We start from the raw sequence: 23,867 nt of genomic DNA, 5'->3' as shown, positions 1-23,867 counted from the left end.
TATCTTTTTCCATAAAGAGAATTGATACACTGATTGTGATCTGTTTTGTTTTCTCTAATGCACCTAACATTAATTGGGCTTTAGCTGAACTGAAATGAGAACTGTAATAAATGAGGAAATAATAAATACTACAAACTATATATGTGTTATTGACATGCCTTCAGAAAGATAACAGAGGAAATTTATACCAATTTCTTTTTACATATTGATTGCTGCTTCTCTCTTGACCGGAAGAGACCAAAGAGATTAGTTCCATGATGACTTGTCTTGCTGCAAACTAAGGGCAAGCTAACATCAAAAGAGACTTACACCAAGCAGGCTGAAGTCATTTTTCTTGACAGCTCTAGTATGAGAGAGATCTGACATTAACTGTGGATCAGCCTCTAATGTTTATAAACAATTATATTTTTAAATCAATTGTCTTAGTTCTGGTCCAATTTTAGCATGCCTGAGTCCATAATGGAATGTAATTGAGGCTCTCTTTCTCTCATAGAAGATTTTGCCTATCATAGCAGGCTGAAAGGGCAGGGCTAGTACTAGAGATACCATGTTGTTATTTTAATCCTTGAACAAATCTAACTAATTCTCTCTCTGCTATTCTGCCTCTACAGTTATTTCAAACAGAATTACCTGGAAAAGGGATACGTTCTTAGACATGTTTTCAACTATCTAGTCTCAGCACAGCAAGAAGCAATATCAAGAGGTAAAAGATTCGCCTTCCTTTTCTTTGAGTGGCTGCCAACAGTAAGAACCAAGTAATTCCGTGTTTTCTTCCTGCTATTTAGTCTCAGGCTTGAAAAGAGACGTACAATATGGTATAAACCCTAGGAAAATCAATCACTATATTGTTGCTGTAAGGACACAAACGGTATGTTATTAAAGAAGCACACAATTAATCAATAGTGATTTTGAAATATTTTCTTATTTACAATTGCTTTTGTAAATATGTACAGATTGGTGATTAAATTATTAGCATATTTTTATTTGGTAAAAAACCTGACATTTCTGTAAACAAGAAAAGGGGAGAATGGTTACAAATAGCAGGGAAAGACAGTGGTTTGGATAGGCTGGTTGCTGAAAGTTAAGTACATAAATCCTGCAGTGAGATTGGGTAGAGCGGTGCCCACCTGGGGGCAGCCTCGGTGTCATTCCATTACTTTTCCACCTCACACCAATCCTGCAGGCGACCAAATCAGTCCCTGCATCTCTATGAAGAAGCTCTAAGTCATGCAAGCAGGGAGCAGCTCCTTTGCTATCCATGGACAGTGGAACATATTGCATTCTGCTCCCAAACCCTTCCCATCCTGGAATGGGTGCTGGGGAGACCAGGAATGTCTAGCATAGAGCTGGCTATATCAGCATATACATCCCCTGTGCTGACAGAATCCTCCAGTACTGCCTTAAGGCAGCTTTAATTATACTTTGCACTATTGTGTGCTAAAAATAGAGTGTAGCCACAGCCTTAGGAGCAGTGGGAGGGGCTACCCGCCCCAAGCATGTATCCATCCAAGACCATAGGCACATACTCAGGGTGGCTAGCCTTTCCTGCTGCGGGCGCTGCCACAGCTATATGTCTCCTAAGCTGGGAATCGCAACCCCCAGCGTCAAGTTTAGACATACCTTAAATTGATGTGGCTGTCAGCTTCCTTGGATGTGCACTGGGAACCCAACAAAGGATTTTCCACATTGAAAACTCCGATTTTGAAATCCTGGATATTACTCTGTTTGTGCTCTTTATTTCCTTTATAACACTGCCTGTTACTTCCTCACTGGGTTTCCCTAGGGTAATGTAATATTACTTTCTCTGTTTATAGGGGTAGTAGTGCAACTTCATTTTTTCATAATTTGTTAACTGTGCAAATAAACAAACCCACAAACTAATACACTTCAACCAAAAGCTAATAGACATGCTTTAATACTAATAGCCTGAGTTTTATTTGGCTGTCAGTCATCTCCATTAAGCCTAGTAATAGGCAGGAAGAAAGTAAAACTTCTACAAATTTTCTAATGGAATTTAGTGTAGATGAAAAAGCACTCAATGTATACAGACTTAAGCTTTTGATTCCTGGAGCGCCTTTCCTCTGAGGATCAAGAAGCACTTCACAAACAAATGTTCAAGAGTTAAAGTTCCCTAACGCTGCTCTAACTTACATATTATTGTCCCCATTTCCTTTTCACAAATACAAAAACTGAGGCTCAGTATGATTAAGTGACTTGCCTAAAGATCACACAGCAAGCCAGCAGGGGAACAGAGAATAAAGCCCAAGTCTTCTAACTTCCAGTCCTGTGTTTTAATTACAGGGTTGATTCCTCCAAAGTTCTGACATATTTATGCATCCAACGAAGTGGGTATTAACCCACGAAAGCTCATGCTCCAATACATCTGTCAGTCTATAAGGTGCCACAGGACTCTTTGCTGCTATTTAAAAAATGTTTCTGCAGATTTTTCTTGACTTTATTTAAGAATAAGTCTCTCAAGCATCATCCTGTATGGAAATAAGATAGATGCAATATGCAAATAGTTTTCTTGCATGTTTTCTGTAGAATTTTATCCTTCCACTGTGAATGAGGTCGGCCTGGCTTTGTGGTTAGAATCTTTGGTTTTGAATATAAATCATGTGCTTCATCTCTTTATTAAATCATAAAATAGTATAAAAATGCTAGCAAGCTATATTCTAATATATATTAGAATACATATGAGAAACAGATTTCAGAAGTCAGTCATCTATATTTTTCCGTAACCAATCAGTAAATCTGGCTATGAATTTTCTCCTTTCCTTATTTGCAAACTTTGCAAACTGCAGTGTTTCAGTAGTAGCAATCTGTAGATCCTTGTCCAGAGTAGTATTGTAAAAAAGCTGCAACTAAAAAAATACATAAAGTTAGTCTACAGAGTACTTTGAGTGGAAAAATTGAGTGCACTTTCAACAGATGTCTTAGACAGAACTAACTGTCTAGATAAGAGCTTGTTTTTTACATTTAGGGTTTAAATTTACATTTAAGGTGCAATCCTGATCTCACTGAAATCAATGGGAGTTTTGCATTTGACATCAATGGAGCCAGAATGTGACACTTAAACCTTTAGTTTAGGAAGGTGCCTACTCTGCAAAGCTCCTATACTGTGGCTTAAATGTTCGAAAGTGACAAGTGATTTGGGGGTCAGAAATTGGGATACCTTAAAGGGGATGATTTTCAGAGTGGGAGTGCCCAGCACTGCAGAAAATTGAGCTCCTTAAAGATGAAAGTAGGAACTCTGGCTTCTGCAGATCTTTGAGGCTTCACTGGCCTGGCACCTTCTTTTCTCTTTCAAAATAGTTCATACCTATAGTTACAGACAGCAGAGTTCTGGGGTAAGAGTCTGTGCTGTGCCTCTTAGAAGCGCAGCATAGAACACACAGCCCAGAGGAAGGGGGTTAAGGTGGCTTTAAAGCACTTTTATGCCCTCCTGATCTTGGGTAAGTCTGTGGGCTGGAGGGGCACCCAGTGTAACTTATAGGCTTACCAAAACACGTGTGACTTTACTGCAGGATAAATAATGCCTGTTAGCTATCCTGCTGTAAAATCCTAGCACAGACAAGGTGCTGTAGTCTTACCACTTGGTAAACTCGGTGAAGTCCACCAGAGGCCAGGGTATAATGCTGACCTTGCCTAGCTCCTCATGGTAACAATGTCAGTGCCTTGTCTCCACTAGGATTTTACAGTGGGATAGTAAAGAGCATTAGTCATTCTGCTGTAAACCCCCCCACACACTTTTGTTGCAAGGAAGACATGGCCTAAGTCAGTTTCTCAAATGTGGTCGCCAGGGGCTTTTCTTGCGGCCACAGCCTCCTAGGCAGTGATTTGGGAGGTGGAGCGAGGGCAAAGCAGCGGCTCCTCCCTAGGGGCCACCAGCAGTGGTTGGGTCCTGCCCCACTCTGGAGACACACAAGCTGGAGGAGCAGTCAGTCAGTGAGATCTCCATGTTCCCAAGGGTGGTGGAGTTGGGCTTCAGCCCTGGGGTGGCAGAGAGCAGGCTCCAGCTACAGGACTTTGGGCTCTGTCCCCAGGTGCTGTCCCCTGAGTGTGGGGCTTTGGGCTCCATTCCCTGGCTGTACGGTGGTGGGCTCTGGCCCTGAGTTCACCCCCCGCCATTATCTCTGGCCCCCGCTGCTTCCTCCAGTCCCCATTGCCCCTGGCCCCCATTGCCTCTGTAGCCACCTCCCCATCCAGGGCTTACTTTGTCCCTGGGCTTGCAGGGGCTGAGTAAGCCTGCTGTGAAAAGTGATATTAACAAACATACAAATATCACTTTTCAGAGCAGACTTACTTACAGCTAGCAAGTCTTAAAAAAAACCAAAAAGCAAAAGAAATAAGAAAAAAAGACAAAAACATTCAAAGCACCTTATTTGTGTTGCTATTCTGTTAGGTCCAGTAAAGAATAAATAACTGTACATTATTTTTATTATTGAGTCTGGAAAAAACAAAACCCTTACATAGATAAATTACAATGCTTTGGACATGGCTGTGTGCATATCTGTTTGTTTTTCCTAAAGTTAATTACGTATTTTAGGAAAAATTGTCAAAGCGGCCACCAGCAAGAGTTGGTGGCCACATTCTGAGGCCACTAAAAATTTTGCTGTGAGAACATGTGGCCTAAGATATGGTAGCCTCCAAGGGAGCCTCTGGGTCTGAGCTCGGGTGGCTAGCTCGGTCTCCACTGAAGCCACAACCTCCACACTGCTATTTTTAGCTACCTCTAGCCACTCTAGTGCAAGTCTGTCTACCTGGGCTGGGAGGCATGCTGGGGGTCCCCTTCACACCACAGCACCACTTCTCAGCATAAAGAAGCCAGAGCAAGGAGCTCTATCCAGATGTATAACATTTTAGACATCAGCTTTAGACACCAGCTCCCATGGTACAACTAGAAACAGCTATGATTTATAACTTGGGCTGGTTTTAATTTTTTAGACTAGCCTATGCACGAGATCTATGGACATCTACCTAAACAGTGGTAGAAATGTTGCAAAAAAGAGAGAGGGGAGAGGCATTTGTAGGCTAGAAAGATCCGAAAAGGCTTTAGTCTGCAGCCATGAATGTAAGATGGAGTCAAATTTAATTTCTTTGAACTACTAATTTCCTGAATGGTTTTACTTGTACATTTCTGGAAAATACAATATTTATGAGTTTGTCCACTCTAGGACTTTTTCCCTGGAATAATTTCCCACCATTACAGCAGCTCCACTGGTGGCAGTAAAAGTGGTCGTACAATCCTAGATTAGGCTTCTGGCAGGCACTGACATTTTAATCATCATGTCATCTCAGTCTGTTCACAGCAGCTCTACACAGCATGTTGTTAAAAACATCAGCAGCTACTATTGCCCTGACTACACAATTTAGGGTAACCAGACATTTTGATATTAGGGCCTTTTTTTTTAATACAGGCAACTCTACACCTTGAAAAAAAAAAAAGGTGTCCTGATTTTTCACACTTGGTGTCTGGTCTCCCTAACACCATTGTTCCCAGAGTTGCTCCTACCAACTGAGCTGCTAGCATTGGTGGAAATTTTCACAGGCGGGAGGGGAAGGAGAAGCCTACAGTAGACAAGGATTAGGAGTAAATGCTGTCATTTTTGTTACAATCAATATTTATTTTTATGCCTAACAAAAAATTTAAACTCTGTTTTAACTGAAAAGCTAACTGCAACTTTAAAATTCCTCTGCAGTGAAATTATATTATGTATACATGTAAATACATTATAGGGGAGGTTGCTAGTTCCGCCTGTTAAAAAAGGTTCCCAGTGCCTGCTTTCAGTTGCTTAGAAGTTGGTAAAACCTTAATAGTTTAGGCTGAAATTTTCCATGTTCTGAGTCTGCCTCAGACTGAATTTTTTGGAAAATTTCATCCAAAATTGTTTAGCTGTTTCAAAGAATGAGGCTAGGGAAAAATACATTATTTTCCCCATGTTAAACATTTCTAACAACCTTTTTTTTAAAACAGTCCTAGTGCCCTCAAGCTTTGGAACAGAGACTTGAAATTTGGCAGAGTGATCTTTATGTCACAGATGTGCCTTTTGCTGTCCCCATGAAAATCCACTCAGATAAAGCCAAATTATAAGCCTTTGGGGGCAGCAGGGAATCAGATGGCATATGCTCAGTAGATACTTCTTTGATTATAGCAGTTAACTCTCCAAAGATTGTGCCTGCTCGAGCCTCTCACAGCTCCTACCTGTAACCAGACGGTTCATGTGGCATCCCACAGAGCTAATAAGCATGCTCCAGCCTAGGGCTACAGGGGCCAAGCCAACCTTTCCCTCTAATAGCCAGGCACCACAACTGAGAGCAGGAAACCTGTCTCTCTTTTGGCATCAATGGCCCTCTGCTGGGCTCAGGAAGCCATCTGATCCAAATGCACAGGGGACAAAAGCTAGACCCAAGGAAGGAATGGAAGTAGACTGGCACAAGGAGTCTGGTGAGACTGGGACTGGAATAGGGAAAGAAACTGTGATTGGGAATTGGTGGGGAGACTGAAAGTAGTTGAACAAAGGGACTGGGTCTAAGAGCTGGAAAAGGCAAGGACAGGTTGGGTGGGGAGGCTGGGAGCTCAGGGGAGGATGCTGTGATTGGTTGGGCAATGAGACTGGGAGCTGGAGATTGGTTAGGCAGGGAGGCTGGGATTGGGAGCTGGGCAGGGGAGCAGAAGCAAGGCAAGGAAACTGAGACTGGGGGCCCGAGGGAGGAGAGGCAGGGTAGGTCTGGTTGGGTTGTTTGAATGGGATTAAAACCTTAGGAGGGGGGAGACAAGAGGCTAGAGTTGGGAGCCAGGGATAGGGAAGAGAGGTGGAGCAAGGAGAATGGGAGTGCAGTTGGAGAGAAGAAGTTGGGATTGGTTGGACAAGGAGACTGGGAGCCAGGCGGAATGGGTTGGGCAAGAAGACTGCCACAGGGACCCAGGGGAGACTGCCACAATCATTTGTGCAAACACTCACTCATGCAGTGGTGACTAACTACCATTTGCACATGCATTCCTCTGATGGGGGGAGGAGGGGTGAAACTCTGGGTGCACATCTGTAAGTTTATTTCTTGTGCATTTTTAACATCGACAGACCCTGGTCGTCAGCAGGTGGGACTGAACCTGGGACTTCTGGAGCTTAGTGCGTGAGCCTCTACCCCATGAGCTAAAAGTCAAATGACTGTTAGCTAAGGCTGTAGACTCATTTAACTCTCTCTAAGTGGTCTCAGTGCCACTAGATGGGACAGAACACCACACCCAGGAGGTGTGTGGGTTACACATGGTTGTAACCTTTTTAAAATCACTGATCTCTGAGCAGAGCTGCAATGTGGGAGGAGGCTTAGGGGACCCAGGCTTGCCTTTGGACCCTGACTGGAGTTGGAAATTTGGCCCTGCTGTCCCCACCCTCAATCAGGATTGAAGGGTGGCCAGGCCAAATTTGAGTTGTTCTGTGACACAGTGCACCTACTTGGCTCTCCCATCTTTGCAGTCCTTTTGGTGCCTATGGGCATTAGGCAGCCCCATTCCCCAGGGAGAAGTGGAGCAGGGGGCACTGGACACTCCCAGGAAAGTTAGAGGATTAGATCTGTGCTTTTGGTGCTTCCTTGAGAAGCTGATATGAAGGAAGAGAATGAGGACAAGGGCTCCCACGACAGTTTGCCTGCTGATGAGGATGGTACCTCACTGAGTAAGAGCACGGGGCTGGGTACAAGGGAGAGAACTTGGAGCTGGGGCATGGAAATATGGGGGGAAAGCACAGGGCTGGGTGTGGGGCAGTAGGAGGGGTTTGTGTGTAGAGCTAGGTGCAGGAGGGAGAAACAGGTCTGGGTGAAGAGGCAGTGAGGGATTTGGGCTGGGTACATTAGGAAAATTCTGGTTGCACGCCTATCTCTATGTTTCAACAAAAACCATAATGAGTTTCCATATATTTATTCAATACATTTCATGCTTTCCTTTTCTTTTTAATAAATATGTAATTAAAAAAACTCTTTACAAATTGACAGCAAGGTTTAAATTAGTTATTTATCGAACGGCATATAAGTAACTTACTTCTTGGATCTGTAAGTCTGTATTGACAAAGTTTTCCATAACTCCCAATAATTTCTGAAGTATTCCATTCCTATGCCTATAAAGTAATAGAAATATCAGTCAGGAAGAGAAGCATTTTGATAATATCTTGGTAAATATGCCATCAGCCTGCGTTCCTCTTCTGCAAGCATATTCGCCAAGCCTAATCTATTATTATGTTGAAACTATTGTCTAAACTGAAATTTAGGAATCTGAGTTCTCTCCTGCCCCCCCCCCCCTTATTTTAAGAAATATTCTCAGAGTTTAAATTAGTGAGGCAGATATCTATGCTGGATGCAGAGTGCAGTTTACAAATAATTTTCTTTTCTGTAAAAGATTTGCTGTCAATCTAGAGTAAATAGACAGGAATCATCTGACTTGTCTAATCAGGTAAACTCTGCCATTTTTACACAGCTAAAAATCATAATCAGGTTAGAAGAGACTAGAGAAATATGCTCATCCATTGTCAATCACATGCAAATAACCAGGTGCAAGAGTTTGCAGGAGGAAGAGAAATATCAATGTCTTGAATCAGAGCCATGGCATATTGTGATATAAAAGATACTAGGGACTCTATCCAGGCCTGGAGTAAGCAGGTTAAATAATCATTTAATTCAACGGGAGTTATGCCCCTTCATCATTTGGCCTGATAGGATTAAAATGTAGTTTCAGGTATCTCAGTGTTTTCTTATTGGCAGTGGTTTCATTTGAAAGTAATGGACCAGATTCACAGCAGGTTTCACATAAGTATAACTGTGCAGTGATCCACAGTGGCACAAATTCTGCCAGGGGACAGGTTGTGGTGGCAAAAGCTGCCACAACTGGCCCTAAACTGGGTTATCTTTAGGGGCTAAGTTATGTTGCACACACACAAAATCAAATGGCTGCTCTGTTATACCACAGTAATGGTCCTGCTGGGACCATTCTGTCAGCCAGGGTTAGCAGGAGTGCAAGATGATATAACCACATCCCACCCCACTGTTGTTCCACCTCCTATGCTGGGGAGGCTAGGAGCACATGGGGTAGATGAAGTTATCCCAGCTTTATGCCATACAGGATTCCCCTATGATCTAACATTTCCAAATAAGAATGCGTTTTCTTACTATATAAAAACTGACTGCATGTTTGCCATACAATTTGTCCCAGGCTTTACTCTGTAAAGAGGCTGAACTGGAAAGTTTCATATTCATACACAGGAAGCCTGTGTGTCTTAAACCATTATATTGATAGCCTTGATAAACTCAGGATGGATCAAACTAAAGAGCAATAGCATTTTCCATCTGAAAGTTTGGATGGAGGGCCATCAGGGAGCCGGGGAAGCTCCCGGAACTGGTTACAGCTGGTGAGGACAAGCTCTAACTTATACAAGTGGCATAAAGTCCTTAAATGACTGCAGAACAATGGAGTATCAGCATAGCAGTGCTATGCTCTATCATGTCTCTTCTGTCCCCACCCTCACCCCCAATATACTCCCTCCATCTCCTGACATGCCCCCCATTCCTCCCATGTAATCTGATCCAAGAGTGTTCCTGCCCACTTACCCTTTCCCCCATGTCTGACCACTCTTCAAACCTCCTCTGTTCATTCTCCTTGCTTCCAGAATCATACCACATACATACTAATCCTTTCTTTTTTATCTGCCCCCAACATCTCACTCCTAGATGACCAGCCATTCTCCTGCCACAATATCCGGGTCATACCCTTTCCTACTCTTACCAATGAGTTATAGGATCCAACTACCTTCCAGTGCTTCCAATTTAAATATCTGTGTTGTATGGAGTATATAGAACTCTGGAATACACCAGATTGCATGCTATTTAACAATAAGAAAAACCTCACATGTTTATAATGTTTTCGCCACAAAGCACTTTATAAGGTTGCACTGTGAGTCAGATTTTTAAATACTCACCATCTTACAGTTGAGGCCAGATTTTCAAAAAGCTCAGCTCCCATTTAGTCACCAAAATAGGGCCCAGATTTTTTAAAGCGGGTCAATATCCCTTAACTCCCATTGAGACACTTACGGGGGGACACATACTTCTGCTGAGCTCTTTGAAAATCCAGCCACTTATTTTGGTGCCTTAATGAAAGCTGAGCCCTTCTGATATTCTAGCCTTTTTATGTAGGAATCACTTAGACCACCATGGAAATGCAGGCACCTCTGGAGTAGAACATCTGCCACTGGGCTCTACAGCTCAAACTTAAGGTAGAGAAGAGAGTCAGAGAAACAACTGCAGAAATAAAGATGAATGACATAATTTGGTTGCTTACCATACCTTTCATTTAAAAGTAGCCAATTTTCTGTTACAAATTCCCATGCTATCCGTTGGCCAAGCTCAGTAGCTGCCACATTTGAAATGACTATGGATATATTATCAGAAGACAGTAATGAATTGTTGAGTGAGTACTGCAAATATCTGTTGGAAACATAGAATAAAAATATTATTATTTAGAATACAAACATTGACCTTTTGAGCTGCCTGTATTGTTAGAGTATCATGTTTAATATAAATATTAACCTTTCATTACTTACTAACTTTACATTCTCAATGCAGAAAAAGTGTTGCACAGGGTATGGACATATTCATTTTCCTTATCTTTGCACTCCTCAGAAAATGTTAGGGGCAAATTATCCCTTCCACAGAAAAAAACAATGGACTCATCCTGTCAGGAGCAAGGTTGGTGTCTGCCCTCCTTCAGAGATAGCAGGCCCCTTCATAGAATCATAGATTATTAGGGCTGGAAGGGACTTTAAGAGATCATTTAGTCCAACCCCCTGCTCAAAGCAGGACTATCCACAAATTGTTCCCACCAAGGATTGAACTCACAACCTTGGGTTCAGCAGGCCAATACTCAAACCACTGAGCTATCCCTCCCCCCTGTCCCATCAAGATACCCAGGAGATGTGTGGCATTTCTGTTAAGTCCCTAGTGCCTAAGGAATGCTTCCTACCCTCCAGAGCAACATGACTGCCAAAGAAGCTGCATTCTCAGAGGCTCTCCACTGGTAGCTGCCACATGCACAGGTGCATAAGGCAGGCGCAGGTCACCTGAATTTTCTCTGGCTGCACACCAGAGACAGGATTGTTAACTAATTTCTAACTGCAGAATATTTACTCTTTGTGAGACAGAATGAGCCCATTTTGACTTTCCTCTTCCTAAGTGACTTTGCAGACTGCCATTTGGCAAAATGCATTGGAGTCTCACTCTCTCAGGCACAGGGAGGAGAGGGTCATCAGGGAGTCAGGGGAAGCTCCTGGAACGGGTTAGAGCTGGTGAGGACAAGCTCTAACTTACAAAAGTGGCATAAGGTCCTTAAATGACCACAGAACAGTGGAGCATCAGCATAGCAGTGCTCTGCTCTATCATGTCTTTTCTGTTCCTACCCTCACCTTTAACATACTCTCTCCATCTCCTGACATGCCCTCCATGCCAGAGGAGCGGCTGCCAGAGTAGGCAGCTATGCTGCCTCTGCAAGCTTTGTATCAGTGGAGTTTACCCCAATAAGAGAGAGATGCTGTGCTTGCCTGTCTATCTTGTGCTTCTCAGTGGTGCAAAGTGGACATAAACGATCACAGAATCCAGATTCACTATATTTTTACTTATAAACTAAGCAGATTTTCTTTGACTCCATTGAGAAATAATAATGATGGTAATTATGGACTCAATAATGCAATGTTTATAAAGCCATTTTTAGGAGTAGCACTGCACTTTAAACAATGGATAACTTATTATTGAATTAATATCTATTTTTGCCCTTAAAACCAAGAAATTAGTGATTTACTGTTAAATACATTAAAAATATGATTTGATCAAAGTCACCTGTAAAGCAACCATGACTCTCTGGTGCAACTCATGGCAAAGAGCATTATATCCTTATCTATTCCTGTGGAATTATGATGCTTATACATTTTCCATGCGAAGTCCCATTCTTTATCACTTCCCATTGCAACACCATAACAACAGATTGTTCTTTTAATAGTAAAGGGAATCCTGTAAAATAGAATAATAGTTGTTGACACCATATTGCTATAAAATGAAAACAAGCAGCAGAAAGTTATATATTATGTTCACCAATCACAATCTAAAATACTCACAACAGAGCACTAAGCACAGAACAAAAATCTGAAAAGCAACTAGATTTGAGGACTGCATTTTTACATTTATTATTCAAGCATTACCACAACAGTGATGCTTCAAGGTGAACTGAATAGCTTTTTTAATATAGCTGGGCAAATAGTTCATATTAGCCAACGTAATTAACACCCTTGTGTCACATCACAATATGGTGATGTCACATCCTAATATGATGACATTTGCATGAAAACACCATCTCAGAAAGGCCTTTTGGAAGGGCCTATCCCAGCAGTGCACGTGATAAGAAAACACTTTCCATTTCAAGAAGAGTGTCATATGTTTCGAGAATGCAAGATGAAGAAAGAGAATGGTCCCCTCTCCTTGCAGCAGATTGTCTCCCATTATCCACACTTCAGAGGGTGGTACCTACAAAGTGATGAAGAATTTTGCAAAAAAACCCAAATCCAAAACACCTTTGGGCTCACCTACTGCTACCATTTTACATGCTGAGACCAGAGTGAAAATGTTTGTGTTTCTTCTGCAACAGTCAAAAGTGTCACTAACCCTAAAACAGCACAGGGTGGTAAATCTTTTTGGTGTTAGCAATATTAACTATTCTACTGAAATAATAACATATCATACATGTGAGGATCTCTATGCTCTTTACAAACATTTTATATCAACTGGATTTTTTGGTTGATTCCCTATGGCAGGAAGGGGCCCACTGACAGAAGACTCTGAACATTCTATTTACCTAATGTCTCTGTATTAAATTACTTACCATTAAAACTAGCATAGTCTTTTTTAAATTTCATTTCCTTGTTCTAAAAGAATAGGGCAAAACAGAAAAAAGGAACACCATGGACAGGAAAATAACTGAGGAGAAACAATGGGGCAGGGAACCTAGTTCTGGCATGATAGAGTTATATCATTTTGTTTTACACAACTCCATGACTTTGCACCTCAACCATTCTGAAAATGCAGGAGGGGGGAGGGGAGTCTATCTAGAGCACTATACACATGTGCAGCACACAGCTCTGTAGATCTGCAATGCAACTCAGTTCTCCACTGCCACAGGGAATAGGTTAGGTCCATATTGCTCCCATGAGTAAAAGAAAGAAAAACCTGGAAGATATTGGCTGGTGGCTGTGGGAAGAGGGGAGCAGGGGCTCCACAGCATGCTCTTTCCACAGATCCTATAAACCCATTTCCCCAAGTCCACTTGATTGGAGCTCCAGGGGTCAGGAGGAAGTGTGCCTAGACAGAAAGGGATCAGGAGTCAGTTGCTCTCCATAGCAATATCCTCTTTCAAGCCTGTGGGGATGTCACTATGGAAGATAATGACATTGTCAGCCTATGGCAGAATGACTGCATTGTGGAAGAAAAGGAACTTGGGGGGGTAGCATGAATGCACTGTGTCAGCACCCAAAAGGATTCCTCTGCAGCTCTTGTGTCTGTTACAGGTTTGGTGTGTTTTCCAGTTCAGTGTGTAGAAAAATTGTCCCTCCCTAAATACTGATCAATCTGGAGGGGGGGCAGTGGGAAGAGATTCTTGAACTGAAATTTAGGGAGCTTCCTCACCCCATGCTATTTTTTCTCATTAAAACTTAGTAATGAACATATTTGAATCACTTATAGCTTCATAATTGCACTGGTTTTTCAAATATAGATGGCAGCCATTCCTTAGTGAGGACTTGCCATATGTGAAGATTTAAAGACTAGCTGTCATGTGAATTAACTGTGTGCAAAGAAAGAAAGGTCTTATTCATTATGAAATCAGAACAAGTATATTTTTTTCCACCTAACTCAAAAACGGAAACTCAAACTTTTGAAAAAGTGGGATTTTGGATTCAGACTAAGCATGGAAAGATGAATATTTCAAAAAATTTTGAATAAGACATTGATTTTGTCACAGAGGTCATGGAAATCATGACTTTGAATAAAGTCTGTGAAATCTTGGCAACGGCTATTAAAACAGATTTGATTCCTGCCCTGCTCCCCCAGCTGAGTGGCATTGTGACCTGATGCATGGGTTGCAGTGCCACTAGGTTTGAACCATCCAATTTCTGTCTCCATCTGTGGAGGGGTCGAGGTGCCAAGCCTGAGTGGTGCTGTAACCTAGTGCTCCAGATTGCAATGCCTGAAGTGGGGAGCCAGGCCCAGCCCCTTGGGACAGGAATTCCACTGTAGGTTAAGTGTGGGATGGGCTCACTCTACAACTTACGCCCAATTGTAGCCTCACCCTTATTAATAACCACAGCTGCTTTTGCTATTTAATAGCTTTTGTGTAGGTACATGTAGCAAGAAATACATTACTTGGTGATCCTCATCCTTCCATAATTTATTCTCCCCCACCCCTTTGCTGTGAAATTTACTACAAATTTCTGTGCCAAAATTGTAGCCTTAATTATGAACAACTGAAAACAGGAGATTATGATTAAAATCATCTTGCATCCTTAATTGCAGTATTTACAGCTAACATTACACAATAATAAGAATATTCTGTTTTGGATACTAAATAGTGAGTAACATTTTAAAGCTTTCAGTTTACCTTTAAAAGAAGTTATTATGAGGTCAGTCATTACAAAGCTACTTAACCCCCGCCCCACAAACTTTAATATAAATACTACAGGTTCAGCTGATTTAGCCATGTGATTATATGAACAAAGATTCAAATAACAGCCAACAACATTTTTGTTCACATTTATTAACTATACGATAACAGGTAAAATAAAAATAGAAAAAGGATAAGAATAATAAACAGAATATAGACTCACCAGTGCCAAAACTATCATAATTGCATAGAAAAACAAGAAAAGAGGGAGGGAAAGAGAAGTGAGAATTACAATATGCCATATGGGCTTTTCTGCAGTGAAATACTCTAACACGGTTTTGTTGACAAATATAGGCCATCTTTAGTTACATAAAAGTGCAACATGTATTTTTGATTTCAGTTTGTGAAATCCATTTAGGATGCTTCTGGATATGTTCTTATTGTGGATTTATTTGTTTTTACCATATTACACAGCCTTAATAAAAACCTACCAAAAATAAAACATTGTAACTTTCAAGTTTCCCCCACAGCAATGCCATATACAACTGTAAAATTTCCCACAATGATGCTATATGTCACCATTTAGACTACTGTTGAAGCTGTGAAAGTCACACAGTAACATATACAGTGTATGCAATGTAACAGAGTTAATGTCCCTGTGGGAACCTGCTTTTTAATTGCCTGTCTTTTCAGTCATTTACATTCTCAACCTTAATGTTGTATAGGGCAATGGATGTCATGGCAGACTGGTACTTCTGCATTGCTTATTAAAATCCTGCCTAGAACCTTGGTCCTGCCAACAGCATTCATGTGCTGCTTACACGCCCTCTTAGAAACCCATCGAAATCAATGACACTCCAATTTAGAGTAACCTTTTGCCTGATCAGGCCCTGGGTCTGTAATGGCTAAAAGCTGTTTACAATGAATACTGTAGTTGTTAAGCAGCACATATGAAATGATTTGGTATGGTCAAGTGTCCACATCACAAACAACCACCACAACTGGCAGCATTTGGCTCAGCTAAAGATTAAATGGGTGCAGACGATACCCAGAGGTTAGAACTGAGGCAAACTGACAGAGTGCTGAGGGATACTTCCACAGCCCAGTCTGCACTTGGCCTCTTTGGTGCTTAGACAGAGTTCAGTTTCCAGGGCAGTCAATCTGCATCCTTCATGAAAGTCAAGTTTACCTGAAAAAGCACTAAATATTATATCAGTTTAGGTTCTTACAATTTAGGTCTTGCCAATCTATACAGGAAGAAGAGAAGTACACAAGAAACCTTCCCTACACTGGCCTGTTAAATTTAAATCTGATTTACACATACATATCTATAATATTACAGTATCATTCTTACTCATTGTCAGGGTTCTCCATCCACTTAGTGTAAAGTTCAGAAGATAGGTTTAAACAGTCTTGGAGACCCAGCCAACATGCTGTATTAATAATTTTTTCCAAATGAATTCTTGAAGGGAAGTAAAAAAAGGACACATATTACACATTTTACATTATTCCAATGAATAATTTTTAACTATAACATAATTTTATCAAATTACACTGTATCTTGGGAAGTCATCTGCTAATAACAGCAGGTTCAATAATAAAAACATAACCAAATAGCAGTCTCATTGCACAGAGATGTTTGTAGTGATTAGCAAAGTTTAAATGTATTCTAGTCCCACCACAAACCTATCTGTCCATGTTTTTACACTGCACTTGCCACTGTGAGATCTGACTCTATCTTTATAACAGTCATGTCTCAGCAGACATGTTAAGGATTCAATGGCCATGCAAACTGAACTACCTCTATTCTTTAGAAGTGGTTCCTTTAGGTCAGCTCTGAGGTACAAAGGAGCAGGAGGACCTAGTTGCCCTGCTAATAGTTATGATGCAAAAATTCTATGAATAAATCAGGGATATAATGCTCTAGGGTGTTAAATCACGATCATTCTCTAGTACTAAATTTACTAACCCCCACCCCCCATCCTGATAAAACAGGCAACCCATCTTGCTGCTGCTATTTCATTTTAAAATTCACGTCATGCACATTTATGGTACTGCATTATTAACAATAATGTTTCAGTTACACTGAAATTAATTAAAATATCTTTCCTGCATACTGTTTTCAATTTGCATAAAAGTCTTTATCATATCAAATCACTTCAAATTTGATTTTTTTTAAAAATACTTACTGATCAAAATAGTCATCTGCCAAAGCATCAGAATGTTGACGAATAATACTTGCATAATAATGGTATATTGGCAACATTCTCTTTAACAGATATTTCTTTTAAAAGAAGAGAAAGAGAAATTACTTTAGTTTACATATGACATTGCTGTATTTTTCTCTACTTATTTATTTTGATCATTTTAAAATTGGAACTCTGGGTACAGGTGCAAAATGTAAATAAAACATAAAAATTGGAATCAATGTCCAAAATACAAAATTCTCCCTGAACCACTCACACAGAGGTGTTCCCATTTCAGCTCCCTTAGCCCTGGAAGATAAGATGAATTTTAGAACTTGATATGAAGATTAAACTCATGGAAGAACAACTAAGAAAGCAAGTCCCAGAGAGCAGGATACTGGAAAAATCCCTTGTCTCCTCCATATTAAAAATTCAGCAAAGTACTTAATCACATTTATCTTTAAGCATGTAATTTGCCCCACTGAAGTCAATGGCACTACTCAAAATTAAGCACATGCCTAAATTCCTGCTGAATTGCGGACTAAATAAGGGAACTGTTAGTTCAATTTCCTCAAATGATCTCACTGGTTACCATACAGGGAGAGTGGCAGCCTGAAGTATTTTGTACCTTAACTATTTAGGACATGACAGGTTAAAACAAACTGGAAGCCATTACAAATCACAGGTGTAGTGTGTTCTCTAGGACAGTGGTTCTCAAACTTCTTTTTTTCAAGACCACTTGAAAATTGCTGAGGGTCTCAGTGGACCACTTAATGATCTTTCCAAATGTTGTTTGTACTGTTAGCTAACTATTGTAAAGCACTATATTTAAAAAAACCTTAATAATAATTAATGTTTTTTTTGTTCTGCAAATAAAAGCACACAACTAATATTTTAATATCAGTAGTCTTACCTTTCTAATGCGATAGATGTGCCCCCTCTCCCCTGCCGCAGCAGCTACTGAGCTGGGACTGGGAAGGAGGGGGGTTTCTCCACTGCCACAGAACCAAGGTTGGGAAGGAGGGCTATCTCTCCCCAGCAGCTGCAGCCCTGGAGCTGGACAAAGTCGCCTCTTTCTCTGGCCGCTGCAGCCTTACACATCCCAAATTCCTCCCCCCTCATCTCACTTCCCCCTCAAGGCCACCACCTCACCTTATGTGTGCATCTTCTCCAAGGTCCAGGCACCTAATCAGGGGAGCCACGCCTCCGCGGCTCCACTAATTAGGTGGGTGGCCCTTTATTCCCTCGTGTGTGGCTGCCCAGGGGCACACATTAGAGGGAACTATCCATGGACCACTTGAATGGAGTTCGGGGATCACTGGTGGTCCACGGACCATACTTTGAGAACCTCTTCTCTAGGAGAAGCACTGCTATGCAAGCAAACAGTTGCATTCTGTACAACTAATGGTGGTTGTCAGGCTGATGCATGTGCATCTACTTTTGACTGATTAATAGACAAATCAAATAATTAGCTTCCATTTCTTAAAAGAAAAAAAACACTGAATAAAACTTAAACGAAACAGTAATGTACCTTGTGGTACATCCTTGAGCATTTATAAAGGATTCATGTAGGATATTGTCTTTTAAACGGTCTAAAGTGTCCAATATTTAACAAATTAAGATGATACCTTTAAAAAGGGATATAATTCATAGTTGTTCAGAATATTTTCCAAATTGTCAGGTATTAGGTTTGACAGTACTGAATACCACACAAACATTTCATCTTCTTTGGCAAGGTACTTTGTTAGTTCAAATGCAGACTCAATCTCAATATATCCAGCCCTATTTTTAAAAAAAATACAGAACTGAGTATAGGTATTCAAGTTAAACACACATTTCAACAATGGTATATTTAGATAACTGATGAAAAAACATCTAGATACTGTGGGGTCTAGGAAAGAAGACAGACAATGAGAACAAATATAATACAACAGTGACCAGTTTAAGAGTCTGATCCTGCAAACACATATTGCTGAGCCACGTGCTGTCACCAAGAGCCAATGGGACTACTCAGCTAACTCAAAACATTGAGCACACAGTACACTAAGGTGTGTTGGTAGGATCAGGCCCATGTCCACTACTGCCACTTTACATCCTCACTAAGATAAATTGAAGATTCCCTCTATATTTTTATGTAATAACATTTTGGAGATTAAATATTTTAAAAAGACCATAAATATTGTAACAACAGATTTTCATTATAAACTGCTTTGGGGAATAACCATCACCCGAAAAGCTTAAACAATTAAATGGTAATTCAGGGATATTTAAATTTTATTAATTAATTAATTAATTAAATAGAATGGCACCAATACACTCTAGGCCAGGGGTAGGCAACCTATGGCATGGGTGCCGAAGGCGGCACTTTTAAGCTGATTTTCAGTGGCACTCACACTGCCCGGGTCCTGCCTACCGGTCTGGGGGGCTCTGCATTTTAATTTAATTTTAAATGAAGCTTCTTAAACATTTAAAAAACCTTATTTACTTTACATACAACAATAGTTTAATTATATATTATAGACTTACAGAAAGAGACCTTCTAAAAACATTAAAATGAATTACTGGCATGTGAAACCTTAAATTAGAGTGAATAAATGAAGACTCGGCACCCCACTTCTGAAAGGTTGCTGACACCTGCTCTAGGCTAACCTTCACTCTTTGCAGAGGGCCCATCCAAAACCCTCCATGGGAAGCCCCGCCATAACTATATGTGAGGAGCACATTTTACACATCCTTGTTACAGGCCAGCCTGTGCCCTCTGGTTGGAAAACCTACAGAAAGTGGGCAGAAGAAAACTCTAAGGTTCCCCTGACAGAGTTCCCTCCAAACTCCTCCAGTGTTGTAGGGGTGCTTTGCCTACCTATAGATTACAGTGATTCTGATAACTTTGTGGATCTTAGGTATCTGGTGGACGCATAGGGATAACCATTGACTCCTGGGCTCCCTGCTGTTTTCCCTAGCTCCCTGGCAGCATGGCTCCAATGAAACAGTTATGCCCCCACCTGCAGCTGGTCTTGGATATCCTTTAAAGGAATTTTCCCATGGGGAGGGGGAGGGAAGGGAACTGTGCAAGAAAGTTAATTTTTTTGTTGGTTTTTTTTTGCAGAATCCGAACACTTGTCAGGGCAATCCCACCCCTCTGAACTGTCTCTATCAGTGTCAATAATGAAAGAGGCCATGATAATCATCTACAAGTAGTTGGAAGATTACTTATCAGGAACAGAAAGGAATTGTTGAATACAATGAGGTATAGTTAGAAACAACTGAGATGAAGTAAGAAAAAGGAAATTTAGGCTCAACATTAAGAAATGTTCCTAATGGGGATCTATATTAGCTTGCAGAAAAGTCTCTTGATGGAAATTGTAGCAGCTCAACTGCTTGAAGCATATGAGCTGGGACAAACAGTTAGAAAAGATACTGTAAGGAACTACTCCACATTGGCCAGGAATGGACTAGATGACCTAAATGATTTTTAAACTGTTCCTTGTTGAAGTCTGTCTTCTTTACAGGGTATTTATGGAGACAAAGGAGCAAAGTCAAAATAGGAATGTGAAGTATAAAAGTGTCATGTAATAGTGCATTAATAACAATTTTCTATCATAGACTCAAAATATACTCACTGTGCCAATGTAAAAGCATCATCTATCAAATGTAACCTGTTGACAACTGGAATGGCCTGCAGAAAGCACTCATCTGGTGTTAGTAGATCAAAGATATCATTTTGAGGAAAGCATACTTAGTTATGTTTTGAAAGTCTGGAACAAACCCTGCAATTTTTTCTCAAGACAAACTTTATAGACTTCAATGGCAGCTTTGCCTGAGTAAGGATGGCAGGATTTGGTCCCATATTTTGAGCTGAAATAATTTACTCAATGTGCCTTTAAGAACAATTTTTTCTGTGTATGTAGACTTAAAAAATTCTACATCTGCTACCCATTTGCAATAGCTAATGAACTGCTAAGCTTGAAAAATCCTCTGAAATATATGCAATATTGCAAATTGAAGTGAGGAAGCTCTACAGTATCTAAAATAAATCCTGATTTCTTCAGCTTGACAATGACTTTTTTCCTTTTGAGACTCCAATTCATAATCAAGTCCTCACACCAGTCCAGATGAACGTCTTACATTTGTTCTGAATTCTGAGTTGTTCTGGCTACAGGAGACCATAGGCAGAACTCCAGTTAGTAATTTTGTTCTCCATTGAATAAATCTTCAGGCTAATCCTGCACTGGATTATGTGGAGTGCAAAGATTATTTATGTTGTAACCAGAATCTGTAAAAAGAACTACAGGCTTCTGGTTCTGGTGCAAAACAGACTATGCACCCAGCAGCTGAAAAGACACCTATCGTGCCATCATTTATGCACGTTTTGCAAATTCTGCAACCAGGAAGCAGAGTAGGAGAACAGCTTGCCCACTCTCTTACTATATGATTCTCCTCTACACATGTATTTTTCCTTCCTATTTCTATTTACAGGAGTAGCTTCTAGATATTTAAAGCCTATAATATATCTTAGCATAAACTTAGTTGGGCAATTTTGTCAGGTAAACCTGTATAATGGAATTAAATTGCAAATTTCTTTCACACTGTTCCTTTGGTAGAGTTTCCGCAACACCCTCAAAAGAACTTGCATGGGGGTTGAGGGTTGGTCCAAGGAATCTGTGGATTTCCTGCAAGCCAAGTGAATCTAGCATTTACCAGAGTCCAGTTCCATTTGTGTCAAAACTTCTGGCCCCTGCTTCTCTCTCTCCTGCCTGCATAGCAGGAATGCTCCGACATGTTCCCACGGATTTTCCCACTGACAAATGCCAACAGAGGATTCAAAGCATGGATTGGGAGCCCACTTAAATTTAGGCTGACATTCAGAATTTGTGTGATCAGGAAATCCATATAGGTTTGAAGGAAAGAAAAAGAATGCATCTTGTCTCCAACCCTGCCACACCCATGGATTGCAACTCCTCCAGAGCAGTTTCCATAAAGTCAAGAAAGCAATACCAATAGGAGGCATTTCCCCTTTCCATGTCTCCCCATTCCTATGCCAATATTGTTCATTATTTCCTATACTTCGTAGCAGAAGCAGAGTGGTTGATTTGGCCCTGTTGAACTATTTTCAGTGGCCTTTACAACATTGCAACATTGCAACATTGCAATTAAAAAGTGATTCATGGGGTTTGGGCTACACCATGCAACTCAAGTGAGGAAGAATGCAAGGGTGCCTTAAAGCTCATCTCTATGCTCCCTTTACTCTGAGCCCAAGTTTTGCTCAGCCAGTTCTCTGATGTAAGTCAGATCAGCATGAAATTGCCTTAAGTTATATTAACTTTCAATGGTCACAAGGTGTTGAAAAGACAACCAGGGATTAGCAGAACATTAGTAGGACTGGCTGGAAAATGGAATTTTCCTCCTGCAAAAAAATTGAAATTTTTTTATGAGAGGAAAAACTCTGAAAATAATTCCATTTTGGGAGAACCCCGATGGAATTTTTTCAGCTTGTTCCTGGCTACCTAACTCCCCAGGGTGCTGCCTCTCGTGGCTGCCCAAGTCCCCAGGGAGCTGAGCAGACTCATAGGCCACTGCCCAGGGAGTCAGGGAGATTTTCATCAGAAGTTTTGATGGAATCAACACATTCATGTGGAATGATTCAATTCTGTTGAATCAGCATTTTCTGGTGGAAAAGTGTTCTGTCAGAATGTTTTCCATCAGTCTATGTGCAGGTAAATCCCAGCAACACTCATACACTGGTAAGGCTTTGCAATGGCTTGAAGTCCTGGAAGAACCTCCTTATACTTGGAAATCCTTCCAGGGCTGATTAAGACAGCTTTACAGGTAGAATCTGGTCCTATGTTAATGAAAACATTTTCAGCACACACTTGAAATAAAAAGCTAGTTTAGTCCCACTTTTGTTCCCACTAAAGTCAAAGTGAATTTTGTCAGTAACTCTAATGGGCACAGATCTGAAGTCTTTGTATGTGATGCACTAGCTTTCAATTATCAGTTAAAGTAACTACTGGTAATGATTGCAATAAGAAATCGATTGTATAGAATTTGTTTACCTCATTGATAAACAAGTTATCTTACCTTTGGGTCTTTTTCAAGCAGTTTTGCTAATCTCTTCAAATGTAATGGATCATAATTAACTCTGTAGTATCCAGCCATATTCACATTTAACAAAATCCAGTCATGTTCTGAATCTGTTATTTGCATTTCAGGAAACATTTCTGTGGGGACATTTGGAAATGGAAAGGCTGTATCATTTTACCAATCTCTAATGCAGGTATGTAGAATGTTATAAACTGCTATGGAATAAGAGCTCAGTTTTAATCTGATATATGTGCATGTACATCACCACATCATTAAATTATATTGCTACTATGCATGAGGCAAAAGAACTCAGCCAGTTTCTCAAGATTTTATGAGTTACAAGCTCACATGTGGACCCAGATTTTGCCTGGTGGGAGCACAAGCACCCCGGCAGGGGGAGCACATGACCCCCACATGCACCAGGCCCAATTGCACACTCTGTGTTCTACAGAATACAAGAATTTATCCCTTTAAGGCACTTTGCAAAGGAGGCAGGGAGGAGGCAGAGCCATGGACGCATCTTGGTCCTTCACTGACCAAAGGAGCTGGCTGGCTGGCTGGCTGGCTTGCAGAATAGTGGAATGAATGATTCAACCTCCTAATGGATGGAGACTTGCTCTGCCTGTGTGCCAAGATCTCTGGGAGAAACTGTGTCCACCTGAGGCTCAATACATTCTGGAATTTTCCCTGGAGCAGCGTGCCTCCACACTGCTCCCACTGTTGGCCTCTATCTTCAAGCCATAACAGGGCTCACTGTTATCTTAGATTAGAATTGCCTCCTTATCAGCATTCAAATATAAATCTAAACAATTGTGGGGGCAACAGAATGGGTAAGTTTATGCAACAGTAGCAAAACATCCAACTAAATAGTTTTGTTGTAAATACAAGGCCCAATCCTTCAGATCTTACACAGT

The 23,867-nt window shown here is 40.8% G+C and overlaps 1 protein-coding gene across 1 annotated transcript in view; it reads right to left on the bottom strand.

Moving 5' to 3' along the window:
- Window positions 1-953: 953 nt before the first annotated feature.
- The window catches only part of LVRN (laeverin), a 63,829-nt gene continuing 40,915 nt past the window's right edge, over window positions 954-23,867 (bottom strand). Inside the window, exons 12-20 of the mRNA XM_050945641.1 lie at window positions 22,951-23,090; window positions 20,493-20,548; window positions 18,501-18,654; window positions 16,876-16,970; window positions 16,041-16,148; window positions 11,878-12,048; window positions 10,333-10,473; window positions 8,039-8,114; window positions 954-2,864 (exon numbers count right to left, since the gene is read on the bottom strand). Coding sequence (XP_050801598.1) covers window positions 2,718-2,864; window positions 8,039-8,114; window positions 10,333-10,473; window positions 11,878-12,048; window positions 16,041-16,148; window positions 16,876-16,970; window positions 18,501-18,654; window positions 20,493-20,548; window positions 22,951-23,090 — 1,088 coding nt within the window. The 3' untranslated portion in view covers window positions 954-2,717. The remainder of the gene's footprint in view (window positions 2,865-8,038; window positions 8,115-10,332; window positions 10,474-11,877; window positions 12,049-16,040; window positions 16,149-16,875; window positions 16,971-18,500; window positions 18,655-20,492; window positions 20,549-22,950; window positions 23,091-23,867) is intronic.

The sequence above is a fragment of the Gopherus flavomarginatus genome, chromosome 3, assembly GCF_025201925.1.
Source record: "Gopherus flavomarginatus isolate rGopFla2 chromosome 3, rGopFla2.mat.asm, whole genome shotgun sequence".
Taxonomy (NCBI): Eukaryota; Metazoa; Chordata; order Testudines; family Testudinidae; genus Gopherus; species Gopherus flavomarginatus.
This window is presented reverse-complemented; position numbering and strand designations above follow the sequence as displayed.